This window comes from Salmo salar, chromosome ssa14 (genome assembly GCF_905237065.1).
Source record: "Salmo salar chromosome ssa14, Ssal_v3.1, whole genome shotgun sequence".
NCBI classification, from domain to species: Eukaryota; Metazoa; Chordata; class Actinopteri; order Salmoniformes; family Salmonidae; genus Salmo; species Salmo salar.
This window is the reverse complement of record NC_059455.1, coordinates 59,193,430-59,210,068: the sequence shown is the minus strand read 5'-3', so window position 1 is coordinate 59,210,068 and position 16,639 is coordinate 59,193,430. Positions and strand designations below refer to the sequence as shown.

Genomic DNA, 16,639 nt, shown 5'->3' with positions numbered 1-16,639 from the left:
TATTGTAGTGTACTATTCTGGCTGGAAAAGAACCCCTTAGGTCTGAGTACAGTAGTGTTTATCCAGCCCATAAAAATGGAATCTAATAGGGTTCATTATCAGATGGATCTTGAAGAGAGATAACGTTTGCTAAAGCCGACAACACTACTGTATGCTTCCATATGTAAGTTCGGTATGTTCAACGTTCAGATGTTAAACAAAGAAGCACACCAGAGGCTAACGTGTCAATGCTAGTCTTGAATTTAGTTCCTGTCCTAATAGTGCTGAGCGATTAGTGCTTTTTGAGTTCGGATTGGTTTTGGTTCGATTATAAAAATAACTAAAATCACGGTGTACAATTTCAATATTTTTTTGAAACATTAAATGCACTCTGAATTATGTGGGTTGAATGCTGTAACAACACAGAATAAAACAATGAATTAAAGTCCCATGATGGTAATGACTACCCATTACTGCTGATCACTTTTTATAGACTGGTTGGTTCCACCCCTGAATGCTGATTGGCTGACAGCTTTGGTATATCTGACCGTAAATCACGGGTATGACAAAACATTTATTGTTACTGCTCTAATTATGTTGGTAACCAGTTTATAACAGCAATAAGGCACCTCGGGGGGTTTTGGTATATGGCCACTATCCAGTGCATTTGGAAAGTATTCAGACCCCTTGACTTTTTCCACATTTTGTTACATTACAGCCTTATTCTATCTATCTATCTTATTCATCAATCTTTACACAATACCCCATAATGACAAAGCAAAACAGGTTTTTAGAAATGTTAGCAAATTAATAAAAATACAACAAACTGAAATATCACATATACATAAGTATTCAGACCCTTTACTCAGTACTTTGTTGAAGCACCTTTAGCAGCGATTACAGCCTCAGTCTTCTTGGGTATGACACTACAAGCTTGGCTCACATGTATTTGGGGAGTTTCTCACATTCTTCTCTGCAGATCCTCTCAAGCTCTGTCAGGTTGAATGGAGAGCATCACTGCACATATATTTTAAGGGTCTCTCAACAAATGTTCGATCGAGTTCAAGTCCGGGCTCTGGCTAGGCCACTCAAGGACATTCAGAGACTTGTCCCGAAGCCATTCCTGAGTTGTCTTGGCTGAGGTTCTGAGCGCTCTGGAGCAGGTTTTCATCAAGGAGCTCTCTGTACTTTGCTCCGTTCATCTTTCCCTCTATCCTGACTAGTCTCCCAGTCCCTGCTGCTGAAAAACATACCCACAGCATGATGCTGCCACCACCATGCTTCACCATAGGGATGGTGCCTGGTTTCCTCCAGACGTGACGCTTGGCATTCAGGACAAAGAGTTCAATCTTGGTTTAATCAGACCAGAGAATCTTGTTTCTCATGGTCTGAGAGTCCTTTAAGTGCCTTTTGGCAAACTCCAAGCGGGCTGTCATGTGCTTTTACTGAGGAGTGGCTTCCGTCTGGCCGCTACCATAAAGATCTGATTGGTGGAGTGCTGCAGAGATGGTTGTCCTTCTGGAAGGTTCTCCCATGTCAGCAGAGGAACTCTAGAACTCTGTCAGGGTGACCATCGGGTTCATGGTCACCTTCCTGACCAAGGCCCTTCTCCCCCGATTACTCAGTTTGGCCTGGCGTCCAGCTCTAGGAATAGTCTTTTTTCCATTGAAGAATGATGGAGGACACTGTGTTCTTGGGGACCTTCAATGCTGCAGAAATGTTTTGGTACCTTTGCCCAGATCTGTGCCTCGACACAATCCTGTCTCGGGACTCAACGGACAATTCCTTCAACCTCATGGCTTGGTTTTTGCTCTGACATGCACTGTCAGCTGTGGGACAGGTGTGTGCTTTTCCAAATCATGTCCAATCAATTGAATTTACCACATGTGACTCCAATCAAGTTGTAGAAACATCTCAAGGATGATCAATGGAAACAGGATGTACCTGAGCTCAATTTCGAGTCTCATAGCAAAAGGTCTGAATACTTGTGTAAATAAGCTATCGCTGTTTTTTTTTAAAACCTGTTTTCACTTTGTCATTATGGGGTATTGTGTGTAGATTTATGATATTTTATTTTATCCATTTTAGAATAAGGCTGTAACGTAACAAAATTTCCTAAAAGTCATAGGGGTTTGAATACTTTCCGAATGCACTGTACCACAGCTAAGGGCTGTATCCAGGCACTCCACATTGCATCGTGATTAAGAACAGCCCTTAGCCATGGTATATTGGCCATATACCACACCTCCTCGTGTCTTATTGCTTAATTAACCAATGTGACCTACTTGTGTGTATGTACTGACATGTAAATTGGAAAGTCTTTTTTTGTCTGTAATGTATTTTTCGTTATGTGTCGGACCTCAGTAAGACTAGCTGTCGCCATTTGCGTCGGCTAATGGGGATCCTAATAAATCAAACCATCATTTATTCACATTACTTTAGTACAATAAAATATTTCAGTTGTGTATATTACATTTGTTTTATTTGATGACTTTATTGTTTCATTCCAAGTCGTTATCTCATCTCTATAGAGCTGCTGTCTGACAAAATCCCTATTTTGTAGTTCTTCAAAGTAAATAAGGCATACTTTTATGCCTTAACTACCACATTTTATGCGCTTAACGATGTAGAATATTGGCCTGTTGGAAATTCCAATCCCTACTTCATCGCACAGTTCAGGCTAGATCCGATTTATCTCTGAGATAATTGTGCGCATTGAGCTCACAGGGAAAAAAACAAACAAAATGGAATTCAAATCATTTCACCAATAAGTTGTTCAAAAACCAAAAAATTCACCTACATTTAAGTTAATTGCTCAGCACTACTAAGGACATAGCGCCTAGGGGAGCAGGGCATGTTTTACGTCAACACATACAGTTTTGGTGTTTGTTGTTTGTATAACCGGAGAGAGAAAGAATGTAGGGAAAAATTGATGAGACTCCCTGGGAGGGAATAAAAAAGGCATCAGTTTCATTCAGTTATCATTGATTCAATGAGATAAAGAGACAGCGTCGAGGCAGAAATCAGTGAGCCAAAAAAAGCCAGAAGCGATGCATCAATGACCAAGTAGGAGCAGGCTGCAACATTCCACCATTTTTCCTATAGTGTTTTGTCTATTGTTGATTAGTGGAATGCCCGCATGGCTGGAGAAAGCGTTGTGGAACACGACAGTTGAGAGACGGAAAGACAATTGAAGTGGTGGAGAGGAACATTAGGTCGGACTGCCACTAGTTGCATCACACATCCAAATACGGAACGGAAGGAAAAGTAAGGACTGGTCCGGCCATCAAGGTCAAATTAAAAACAACCATGACAACAGCAACAACAACATCAACAATAACAACATCAACAACAAAATCAAACTGAAAAACTAAAAAACTCTGGATCAGAGTGTCTCTTCATCTTTGGTATAAAAATGGCCATCCTTGGGCTGCATTTGATCCACAACTAGGAAAGACTACAGAAATTGTCAACAATTTCTTCTATTGCTTTTGCTCTGATTGGTTTAAACCATAAGCTCCTGCTGTAGGCTATCTACGAAGTTTTATCACTGCAAGCATTTTTTCCAGTTTTTTTGTTTGTTTTAGACTTTTTTTCTTCTTAATATTTTTTTGTTGTTGCAGTGTGACAAGCAAAGCGGGCTAAAAACATCTTAAAGCTCATAAAAAAGGTCAAATGTTGCAGATAAAAAGCGCTAATGTCATCAACAGCAATCTTGCCATAAAATTATATAATTATGATAATAAAAAACAAGTTCAGCATTTGCAACAGACTGCCTTTTCTACAATGCAGTGTCTTTTTTTTCTCCTAATTCTGAATAATCTCTTCAAAGCTTTATCTTTTCCCCCTCTTTTCCTCGACAGACATTTCGTTTTTTTCTCTAACACTCAGTTACCTCTGACATAATTATTTATCAAAGTTTTCTTCTAATGAAGAAAAGAAAAAACTCTTCTCTATTAAATCTGTACAGTTTATGTGATAGATCTTCTTTTTTATCTCTCTAGCTCAACTCCTGCAGTATCTTGTACCATCACAGTGGTCCAAGAGACTGATTTAGTTCGCTTTTTATTTTCAACGAGACGCCAGACTTAACTCTCTGTAAAAAGTCCTCTGACACCCTTAAAATTAAGGCCATGAAGATTCAAGAAAGAAAAACAGTTGTTTTGAATATATCTAGAAAACTAAAATTTTACACGAGAAATCAAAAAAAGAGTGAAAAGAAATCGTAGCTTAATATCTGAGGAAGACAATCTCTGTGTATCTCAAACTTTGACTCCCCTTTTTCTAATTACAAAATAAACCTCATCACCTACCTACGCATTCAACATTTTAATTAGTTTTTGTATTTTTTGTACTTTTTTTTCCAGTTGAGAAATTTCTTGAAGAAACAACTCAAGCTCAAGCCCAGCCCACCAGGCATGTTCCCAGACTAAACATTTTCACCACTTTGCACTGTGCCCAGCGACTCCACCCCGCCCCCCACCCCCCACCCCACCCCTCCTCTCTTCCAGGTATGAAATGGAAAAAAGTGTCTATTTTTTGGTGCCTGGGCAATCTGGAAGCAATCTCTCTTCTCTCCGCATTCTCAGTGCAGCCAACCCCTCTGTCTCAAGGCAACGCTGTCACAGGAATATTCTCCGCGCCAGTCACTATCTAATGAGGAAGAGAAGAACCACAATGAGAGAGAATAAAGGGACAATTCACCCAAATTACAAAATTACATATTGAATGTAATTACCCTGTAGAATAAACAGCCTATGGACACAGTATGACAGCATTTGAACCAGTGTCCAGGTAAACAAAACCAAAACCAAAGCACTGATTGTACCCTGTCTATAGACTGCTTAGAGAGTAAGGAAACTAATATATCATTTGTAATTTGGGAAAACTATCCCTTTAAATTAGTCAACAGCTATAAAAACTCAATGTAAAAGAACAAAGCAGCAAATAGTCAGCTATAATATGGCAAAATAGTAGACAATGACAGCATAATATATGACAGGTATTAGTCATCGTAACCAAATAGTCCAGACTCCATAGTCATTATGGGCAATATGTGCTGTTGATATGTACAGTGAGAAAATGTCAGCAGTACTCACTTGGACTGGTATGAGTAAGCAGTAACATGATCACTGGAGCCATCCACCTGGATCTGCTGCTGCTGCCCACTCACATCCTGCGATGAGGGGGCCACTGACTGAGGAGAAGCATCCGTGACCACTCCCTATGGGGACAAGAAGTGGGTGTGAGACAACAGGAAGTGACATCTTCCATGTAACTCAATGAAACCTTTTTTGTAATATATTGTATGACATCGCATTTTGTGTACACTACCGTTCAAAAGTTTGGGGTCACTGAGAAATGTCCTTGTTTTTGAAAGAAAAGCACATTTTGTGTCCTTTAAAATAACATCAAAGTGATCAGAAATACAGTGTAGACATTGTTAATGTTGTAAATGACTATTGTAGCTGGAAATGGCAGATTTTTTATGGAATATCTACATAGGCGTACAGAGGCCAATTATCAACAACCATCACTCCTGTGTTCCAATGGCACGCTGTGTTACCTTATCAAGTTATAGAACCCACAAATGCTGATGCTCCAGATACTCAACTAGTCAAAATAGGGCCAGTTTTATTGATTATTTAATCAGAACAACAGTTTTCAGCTGTGCTAACATAATTGCAAAATAGTTTTCTAATGATCAATTAGCCTTTTAAAATGATAAACTTGGATTAGCTAACACAACGTGCCATTGGAACACAGGAGTGATGGTTGCTGATAATGGGCCTCTGTACGCCTACAGTATGTAGATATTCCATAAAAAAGTCTGCCGTTTCCAGCTACAATAGTCATTTACAACATTAACAATGTCTACACTGTATTTCTGATCAATTTGATGTTATTTTAATGGACCAAAAAAAATAGCTTTTGTTTCAAAAACAAGGACATTTCTAAGTGACCCCAAAGCTGTTTAAATAAACCTAAACCTATGGATCTTCATCAACGATTTCCTGAGCAATACTACAGTAACCTTGAGAGAAAAAACCCCAACTCTTTTAAAGTCACAAGGCTAAAGCATGTGAAAGGATATGGGTTTCAACTCCGTATTTACTTTAACCTTACTGATCGTCGGCCATCGTGGTCTCATCTCGATCACGTTAACAAGACTTCAAGGACGCTCTCAACACCCTGTTAATACATCACCCTCTGAGATACTCCTTGTCTACAGCTCATCTCAACAGTACAGATATATGATGGTGGCATTGAGGATGGAATAGGTCGAGAGGCAGCAAGAGAACCCATGGGAAAATGCTGTGTCTCTGAGTCTCTCTCTCTCTCTCTCTCTCTCTCTCTCTCTCCAGCCGGTGACTTTATGAAGGGCAGCTATCTCCTGATTATCTTCTCCTGTCTGGAGCAGGGGGGAGATGGATGGTGGTGTCAGGGCGTTGTCGGCTGGGCAGCCGCTCACTAACCAGAGGCCTGGGGCTGAGGAATGTGTGTGTTGAGCACACGGGCCATCCGGGAGAGGGACAGCGCCGCCGGCAGTGTGTCTCACTTCAGCGCCTGCCATCTGATACACGACTGATACTCCATTTGAATGGGCCGGAGCCGTCAGCCCTCCAGACAGCCGTACACACTCATCATTTCTCAAAGTGTGCCCGCCCGCTCTGAACTGCACGCTCGGCACACTCAACAGTAGCCGTGGCAACGTGTGCGTGGCGTTTTTAAATCGAGCAGATGTTGCAGTGTCAGTGTGTGTGTTTGCTGCGTGTGCGTGTCTATCTGTGTGTGTGAGAGTGTGTATGCATTTCTGCCCTTAGGAGTGTGTGTGCATCCAGTGGGAGTATGTGCATGCAATCTATGTGTACATCTGTGTATGTGTGTGTGTGTATCTGTGTGTGTATCTGTGTGTGTGTATCTGTGTATCTCTGTGTGTGTCTGCGTCTGTGTTTTTTTTTTGTTGGTTTTATTATCCATGTGGGTACCAGCAGTCTTCACAAGGATAGTAAAACTAGGACAAATCTGACAAGTGGGGACATTTCGCCGGTCCCCACAAGGATAAAGGCCATTTTGGGCTTAGGGGTTAGGTTTAATGTTAGGGAAAACAGGATTTTGAATGGGAATCAATTGTTTGGTCCCCACAAGGATATATAAACAGACTGTGGCTCACTTACTTCAACAGGGACGGCTGTCTGAGGCACAGGAGTGTACTGAGGAATGTAGGTCCCTTGCATAGGCGCCCCGGCAGCCGCAGCAGTCATGTACTGGAACACACACATCAACAACCTGTCATGTACTGGAACACACACACATCAACAACCTGTCATGTACTGGAACACACACATCAACAACCTGTCATGTACTGGAACACACACACACATCAACAACCTGTCATGTACTGGAACACACACACATCAACAACCTGTCATGTACTGGAACACACACACATCAACAACCTGTCATGTACTGGAACACACACACACATCAACAACCTGTCATGTACTGGAACACACACACACATCAACAACCTGTCATTTACTGGAACACACACATCAACAACCTGTCATGTACTGGAATACACACACACATCAACAACCTGTCATGTACTGGAACACACACACATCAACAACCTGTCATGTACTGGAACACACACACACATCAACAACCTGTCATGTACTGGAACACACACACACATCAACAACCTGTCATGTACTGGAACACACACACATCAACAACCTGTCATGTACTGGAACACACACACACATCAACAACCTGTCATGTACTGGAACACACACACATCAACAACCTGTCATGTACTGGAACACACACACATCAACAACCTGTCATGTACTGGAACACACACACATCAACAACCTGTCATGTACTGGAACACACACACACATCAACAACCTGTCATGTACTGGAACACACACACATCAACAACCTGTCATGTACTGGAACACACACACATCAACAACCTGTCATGTACTGGAACACACACACATCAACAACCTGTCATGTACTGGAACACACACACATCAACAACCTGCCATGTACTGGAACACACACACATCAACAACCTGTCATGTACTGGAACACACACACATCAACAACCTGCCATGTACTGGAACACACACACATCAACAACCTGCCATGTACTGGAACACACACACATCAACAACCTGTCATGTACTGGAACACACACACATCAACAACCTGCCATGTACTGGAACACACACACATCAACAACCTGTCATGTACTGGAACACACACACTTCAACAACCTGTCATGTACTGGAACACACACACATCAACAACCTGTCATGTACTGGAACACACACACATCAACAACCTGTCATGTACTGGAACACACACACACATCAACAACCTGTCATGTACTGGAACACACACACATCAACAACCTGTCATGTACTGGAACACACACACATCAACAACCTGTCATGTACTGGAACACACACACATCAACAACCCGTCATGTACTGGAACACACACACATCAACAACCTGTCATGTACTGGAACACACACACATCAACAACCTGCCATGTACTGGAACACACACACATCAACAACCTGTCATGTACTGGAACACACACACATCAACAACCTGCCATGTACTGGAACACACACACATCAACAACCTGTCATGTACAGGAACACACACACTTCAACAACCTGTCATGTACTGGAACACACACACATCAACAACCTGTCATGTACTGGAACACACACACATCAACAACCCGTCATGTACTGGAACACACACACATCAACAACCTGTCATGTACTGGAACACACACACATCAACAACCTGTCATGTACTGGAACACACACACATCAACAACCTGTCATGTACTGGAACACACACACATCAACAACCTGTCATGTACTGGAACACACACACATCAACAACCTGTCATGTACTGGAACACACACACATCAACAACCTGTCATGTACTGGAACACACACACATCAACAACCTGCCATGTACTGGAACACACACACATCAACAACCTGTCATGTACTGGAACACACACACTTCAACAACCTGTCATGTACTGGAACACACACACATCAACAACCTGTCATGTACTGGAACACACACACATCAACAACCTGTCATGTACTGGAACACACACACATCAACAACCCGTCATGTACTGGAACACACACACATCAACAACCCGTCATGTACTGGAACACACACACATCAACAACCTGCCATGTACTGGAACACACACACATCAACAACCTGTCATGTACTGGAACACACACACATCAACAACCTGTCATGTACTGGAACACACACACATCAACAACCTGTCATGTACTGGAACACACACACACATCAACAACCTGTCATGTACTGGAACACACACACATCAACAACCTGTCATGTACTGGAACACACACACACATCAACAACCTGCCATGTACTGGAACACACACACACATCAACAACCTGTCATGTACTGGAACACACACACTTCAACAACCTGTCATGTACTGGAACACACACACATCAACAACCCGTCATGTACTGGAACACACACACATCAACAACCCGTCATGTACTGGAACACACACACATCAACAACCTGTCATGTACTGGAACACACACACATCAACAACCCGTCATGTACTGGAACACACACACATCAACAACCCGTCATGTACTGGAACACACACACATCAACAACCTGTCATGTACTGGAACACACACACATCAACAACCTGTCATGTACTGGAACACACACACATCAACAACCTGTCATGTACTGGAACACACACACATCAACAACCTGTCATGTACTGGAACACACACACATCAACAACCCGTCATGTACTGGAACACACACATCAACAACCTGTCATGTACTGGAACACACACACATCAACAACCTGTCATGTACTGGAACACACACACATCAACAACCTGTCATGTACTGGAACACACACACATCAACAACCTGTCATGTACTGGAACACACACACATCAACAACCTGTCATGTCTTGTCCTTTCCTAACTTCAACAACAATCATTTGATCACAGGAAGCAGAAACAATAATCGATGCTAGCTCATTATTAACAATCATGCCAAACTGTTGCGATCCAAGTGACTGAACATTATGGATCAAACAACCTCCCAAGGGTTCCCACCACATATTCAATTGACATGGGATCCACTCTGCAGGTCAAATACACCAGTTACTAATCTGCTATATACACTTAGTGTACAAAACATTAAGAACACCTGCTCTTTCCATGACAGACTGACCAGGTGAATCCAGGTGAACGCTGTGGTACATTATTGATGTCACTTGTTAAATCCACATCAGTGTAGATGAAGGGGAGGAGACAGGTTAAAGAATGATTTTGAAGCCTTGAGACAATTGAGAAATGGATTGTGTGCCACTCAGAGGGTGAATGGGCAAGACAAAAGATTTAAGTGGCTTTGAATGGGGTATGGTATTTATTTATTTTATTTATCCTTTATTTAACTAGGCAAGTCGGTTAAGAACAAATTCTTATTTACAATGACGGCCTACCCCGAGCAAACTAAACCAGACGTCGCTGAGCCAATTGTGCGCCGCCTTATGGGACTCCCAATCACGGCCGGTTGTGATACGGCCTGGAAGTAGGTGCCAGGCGCACCGGTTTGTGTCAAGAACTGCAACGCTGCTGGGTTTTCCACACTCAACAGTTTCCAGAGTGTATCAAGAATGGTCCACCACCCAAAGAACATCCAACCAACTTGACACCACTGTGGGAACCATTGGAGTCAAAATGGGCCAGCATCCCTGTGTAACGCTTTCGACACCTTGTCCATGCCCCGATGAATTGAGGCTGTTCTGATGGCAAACTCAATATTAGGAAGGTGTTCCTAATGTTTGGTGTACTCGGTATTATTCTATATATATGTCCTTGTAATTCCCTTTCCATCCTTACGAGGGCGCTGTGAGACATACATATGTGTTTTTCACAGAACTGTCTGACTATGGGAGGCTAGTGAGAGAGGAACAGAGAGGAGAAAGCAGAGGCACCCTGCTGATCCTGGACTTCACAGGCAGGCAAATGCCCCCTCCTAAGTGGGAGAGAGAGCAGAAACCAAAGGAGAGCAAAACAGAGCACTCAGATCACCCTGAGCGCGCGCTACACGTGTGTTTTGGTGTGTGTGTACGCAAGTGTGTATGTGTGCAAGTGTGTGTGTGTACGTGCATGTGTGTGCACCCCATGGCCTATATTCCATACCAGGCCTTTTAACAGAGCTGCAGGATGGCCATATTACAGACGTGCTACATGCCGGGTTGGATGACAGCCACATGGCTTTCTCGTGCAAAATAAATGAAGAGGCTAGTAGGCCTTTGTGTGTGTGTGTGTGTGTGTGTGTGTGTGTGTGTGTGTGTTTGATTTGACAGTCTATGCTTTTTAAATCAGCACATGCTTGTGTGTAGGATGTCTACACAGTGTACAGTACATGTGTGTTTGTGTGAGAGAGAGACTTTTAGCAATAACGCCTGAAAATCCCTCATAATAAAAACCCAGCCGGGTTGCCTCGCCTCTTCCTGTTTCTTTTCCTGTTTTTAACAGGAAAAGGAAGGACGATTCCTTTCTCTTTCTCCCTCCTTTCCCTCGTTTCTTTGCCTCCCACCCAGGGATGAAAAGCGTGGCAGTGGTCCCCCTCTCTTGGCCCGGCGCCGGTGGAGTGTCATTACCGGCAGCGGCGCTAATGGATCGGGTACGGCTCCGCTGCGCAGCGCTAATGAGAGGAGTTAAAGGCCACGGACACGGGTGATTAACTTACCCCTCTCCTCTCCCTGCTGCGGAGGGCCACCGACACCCTGGGAGGACGGGTGCGGAGGGAGAGGAAGATGGTAGGGGGAGGGAGATGGTAAGGGGAGGAAGGGGGAGGGATGGGGAAGGTGAGGGGGAGATGGAAGGGGGAGGGAGAGGAAAGGTGATGGGGAGATGGAAGGGGAAGGGAGGGGAAGGTGAGGGGGAGATGGTAGTGGGAGGGAGGGGGAAGGTCGGGGAGATGTGGGGGAGTCGTCACACTTTGGATGGGGTGAGGTGGCACGTCTGACTTCCTGACTCTGTAAGACTCTCTCTTGGTTCTCCCCTCTCTCTCCCTCCCTCTCACTCTTACCCTCATTCTCTCTGTCTTTCTCTTTCAGTCCAGAATCCGCTAGAAGAGGGCTATCACATTCACTGTGTGACCTTCTCTGCTCTGGCGAACGGCACCCGTTGCATACCAATTCCTCAGGGCCTTTTGTCCCTCCCCGTAATCCATTAGTTATTCTACTAACTCACCTGTGAAGACGGCATGAAAGCAAATGGAGGGGAGCGGAACTTAATTAGCCATATCAAAACCGATGTGTCAAACAGAGACAGGCTTTTGAAATGTTATATCTCTCTGTAGCTTGAAAAGGGGCTTAATAAAGGAACGTCTTCAGCTTCTCTGACCTTTCCGTTAACCCATTTACATGACCCTGACTTTACAGTCCCCAGCGCCCTGGCATGTCAGGAGTTGACAGGAAGAGCTGACAGCGCGTGTAAAGTTAGTGGAATAATTGGCTTAAATGAGCAAGATCATTTTGGCCAGTTCATTTTGGCATTACCGCTTGCGGGGGTCATGTTTAGGCCAAATGAAGGTCCTCTAATTGTAGTATAGATAGTGGAATTGTACACACACTAGATAACATGAATGTGTGCACACAAGCGTGCACATAGGCACACACACACACACACACACACACACACACACACACACACACACACACACACACACACACACACACACACACACACACACCAAGCCTCGAGCAGATGGCGTGTTTGATGAGCGCGAGGCGGCCTCGGCCTGTGTTCTTAACGAGGGTGGCGTGAGTGGACTTCGTAAGCATCCCTCTCACTGTACTATCCATACAGCCAAGAGCACCAGTGGGGTGCAGGCAAGACAACTCCCTCTCTATCTGTCTGTCTACAGTACATACCGGGTTCCGGCAGCAACTCACTGTAGGCAATTAATGGTGGCACAGCATCAGAATGGATACTGATGAGTTCCACTTTAGAGATATTCATCAGATTTTCATCAGCCCTGCAGGGCATTACTAGCCTGGTGGAACCAGCCTGCTTGTTCCATTCACCATTCTATTTCACTTCACTTATAAGTCTGGGCTTTAATACAACAGATGAGCATTTGTATGCAGAGAGAGTGACGCTAGTGGTCATCCATATAGAGATGGGTGTTTAATTGAAGAATAAATAAGACATATGCTATTGAAATGTCTTGCTGTGCCCTTACACAGTACTCCCACCACACCATGTAAGGCCCTTTGAGACCAGGTGAAAAATATACGATACAAACCCACACCATTACTATTACAGTCATTCTGTACAACAGGATACCCACTCTATCCATGCAACGTCTATGAGGGATGAGGGCTCAGACTAGTCTTGGTTCATCACTGTTATTAACATAGACATAGAATTACTAGACCGGGAATCCATTTCTATGCTTATTTCCATTTATCCAGAGCCACATCTCAGTCATATTAGAAAAGTCAGTGCTAGTAAGAAAAGCACCTCCCAGCTGTGTGGAGGTTGGGTTCTAGCAGCGGTCTGTCTGGTTCTCCAGTCTGATCCAGTGTTAACCTGTGGGAGGGTGAGCCTCAGAACCCGTCGCCCGGAGGGACATCGCTGCTCCCAGGGAGGATAAAGGGACAGCATGGCGCGCTAATCCCTCTTACTGGGGACCGAGTCCACTGAGTTGACCAGCAACCTGTCTATCAGACACTGTCGCCATGACGACCAGAGCTGGATGTGAATGATAGCTTAGGGGAAGGAAGGTCACCTCTTGTCATGTCCCAACTGTGTCACTGTGTTAAAGGCACTGTCAGGTTTAAATATGAAGGGCAGAATCTAACAAACGGTGAGGGCCATTGGCAGAATAATATACATGACAAGTAGCAATATCAAGCATTTGAAACAATATCTAGGAATGCCAACTGAAAACAAGAACAAGACAATAACATTGTCAAAGTGAGTTGAGGTTACCACCACATTTTGATAGCAGAGTAGAACTGTGTTGACCTTCAAAACCAGCTCTGCGTTTTCGTAACGAGGAACTTTCCTCACCACCGTTTAGCGGGTGCCGACATTCCTATGCTCATTCTTTACCGTAAAAACACGTCTGTATTCTCGGAAACCTACGGTCACCGCTCCTGGGGAAGAATAGGAACACTTAGTTATTTCCTTTGGGAGAAAAAAAAGCCACAGCCACGTAAACCACAGGGACTTTGAGAACAGGCAAAAGTATTCTGAGGTGTGGCGGCCATTTTGGTTGTTGACTGTGAGGACAGACAGGTGCTCGCTGAGGCTTTCATAGGACCAGAGCAGCATGAATTACATGACATAAAACAGCTCACCATATATAAACACTCCATATTAAATCATAGAAATATACCTAGTCATATAGACCTGTTTCCACAGGTTTTTCCTATGAAGCAACCATAAAGGGGCTTTCCCATCTGTCTCTGGAACACATGATAAGAAGACACATGGCTTCTTTCCAATAGATTATCAGGGCATTGCATGCTATATGCAGAACACATAATAGTCTACATACAGTCCAGTGCCTCAGGGCTGTAGTAGGGTAGAAAGGAGCTTTTCATTTTTATTCATCACACATCAAAACCCATCAACGTAGATTAACCCGCTCCAATCCTGCCTGTTAGCACAGCTGGGAGAGATTAGGGTCATTCTTTCATCCCAGAGCCAACATGGCGTCGCAGTTGCTGACAACTCACCTGGAAACACATGGTGCCGGCGGTAACTGTACAATACAGCACTGTTTCAATCACACGTTACACTCAAGGAGCAAACTAAGGCCCCTCTGCCCCTGGAGACATAGGGTTAGAGCAGGAAGTGGACTGGATAGTGTATGACACCTCTAAATCTCCTGACACAAGGGGGGAGGGTTTCCTTTTTAAGGGGGAAAGCAGGAAGCTGGTTGGCGTGATATGGTTGATGTGTGATTTAGTGGGTTAGAGGAGTCATAATATCGCCTGGTGTTCACAGTGAGGCTCGTTGTTCTAGTCAATGGGAAATCTGTTCAACTTTAGGATATAAAGGAGATACGCTTTTCAAACATCTTGCTGTTCACACACAAGTGACGGATTTTCCACGTTGGACACGGAGACACTTTTAGAGATATATCCACACATTTCATTTAGATAAATGCCGAAAGAATTTCATTCACCGGTGCCATGTCTACCCTTAGACATAGATATTGCTGCTGTAGACTCTGCATTGACCATAGAATCCTGTACTATTAGATAAGGACATGGACACTGACTACAGTGAACCAAATCTGACGCTGATACTGTTCAGTACAGAGTTGACAGTGATACTACAGTATGTGGCTTTGAGTCGATATAAATATATAGCTATGCCCCGATACAGTCCGTGAAAGATAGTATTTTCCTTGAGTAGAGACGTACGCTTTCAGAGAAATAATGTACTGCACACCCAGAACTGATCGGTGAAGGTGCTGGAGGCAGAAGGCAAAACTGGAGAAACAAGAAAAATGCAAAAAAAAATAAAATGCCAGTCAGATGCAAATATCTTTCCCACTATTGTTTGTGGAGAAATGATCTGAGGAAGGTCGACTGATCGAAAGCTCTCCCGCAATTAAAGAGATGTTTTCCTGTTTCTCCAGAGAATATTAGTAGATACGGTCCTATGTGACTCGGTCGGTAGAGCGTGACTCTTACAACACCAAGGGTCGTGGGATCGATTTCTGCTGGGGCCACCCATACGAAAAATCTATGTACGCATGACTGTAAGACGCTTTGGATGAAAGCATCTACTGTTTATATATTAGATACAGGAGGCATGGTACTAAAGATAGCTGCCGTCTCAGAGTGATATAATTGGACGTGAATAGGATATATGGGGTGTACAACGGTACATTCTCAAAGTGATATGATTTAGCTCGAGTAGATCCAGTATGGAGGGGTCCATGGGTGGTACAGTACTCACACTTCCTGTAGTGCCCAGGGACAGATGGTTCATCTGCTGGGAGAGCGGGCCCATCATGTTGGCAGGCTGCATGGACATGGTGTGGTCCATGGCTGGGGTGATCACTGCACCCTGAGGGAGGGGAGAGGGGGAAAGGGGGGAGAGGGGAATAGAGAGCATGTTAAGGCAATAGTGCCAATCGGTGGGCGAAGAACAAAGTAGCATTTTATACATCAATGGGTTGGTTGTTGAGCATCGGAGCAGCAGAGCATCAGAGAATCAATACCCGCCATTGATGTTGCCGACGTACTGTACGCGACTGATTCATTGATTGTCTGTAGTCAGCACACATCTCTTCCCCTCATGCTATTGCGACGCGTGTAGTCCTAACAGGCGGATCAGTAGCGGTAACATGTTCTTTTTCATAAAGCCGCTCTGGATGGAACAAGAGGGAATGTGAAGAATTCATGGCTGCTCTTTCATCGCCTTGTCACGAAGCGAGTTGCTTCTCGCTTCTCTCTACCAGCCAAACCTCTGGAGTGAGGCATTCAGAAACAAAGCCTTTTCCTTGGCACCGACTCTTTCCTCTTTTACTCGCTTTTCCCTCGCTAA

At 44.0% G+C, this 16,639-nt stretch overlaps 1 protein-coding gene across 1 annotated transcript in view; it reads right to left on the bottom strand.

Annotated features, from left to right (window-relative positions):
* Positions 1–4,468: 4,468 nt before the first annotated feature.
* Positions 4,469–16,639, bottom strand: part of LOC106570076 (RNA-binding motif, single-stranded-interacting protein 3) — a 226,843-nt gene continuing 214,672 nt past the window's right edge. Inside the window, exons 11-14 of the mRNA XM_014142038.2 lie at positions 16,049–16,159; positions 7,158–7,247; positions 5,079–5,203; positions 4,469–4,632 (exon numbers count right to left, since the gene is read on the bottom strand). Of these exons, the coding sequence (XP_013997513.1) occupies positions 4,629–4,632; positions 5,079–5,203; positions 7,158–7,247; positions 16,049–16,159 (330 nt within the window). The 3' untranslated portion in view covers positions 4,469–4,628. The remainder of the gene's footprint in view (positions 4,633–5,078; positions 5,204–7,157; positions 7,248–16,048; positions 16,160–16,639) is intronic.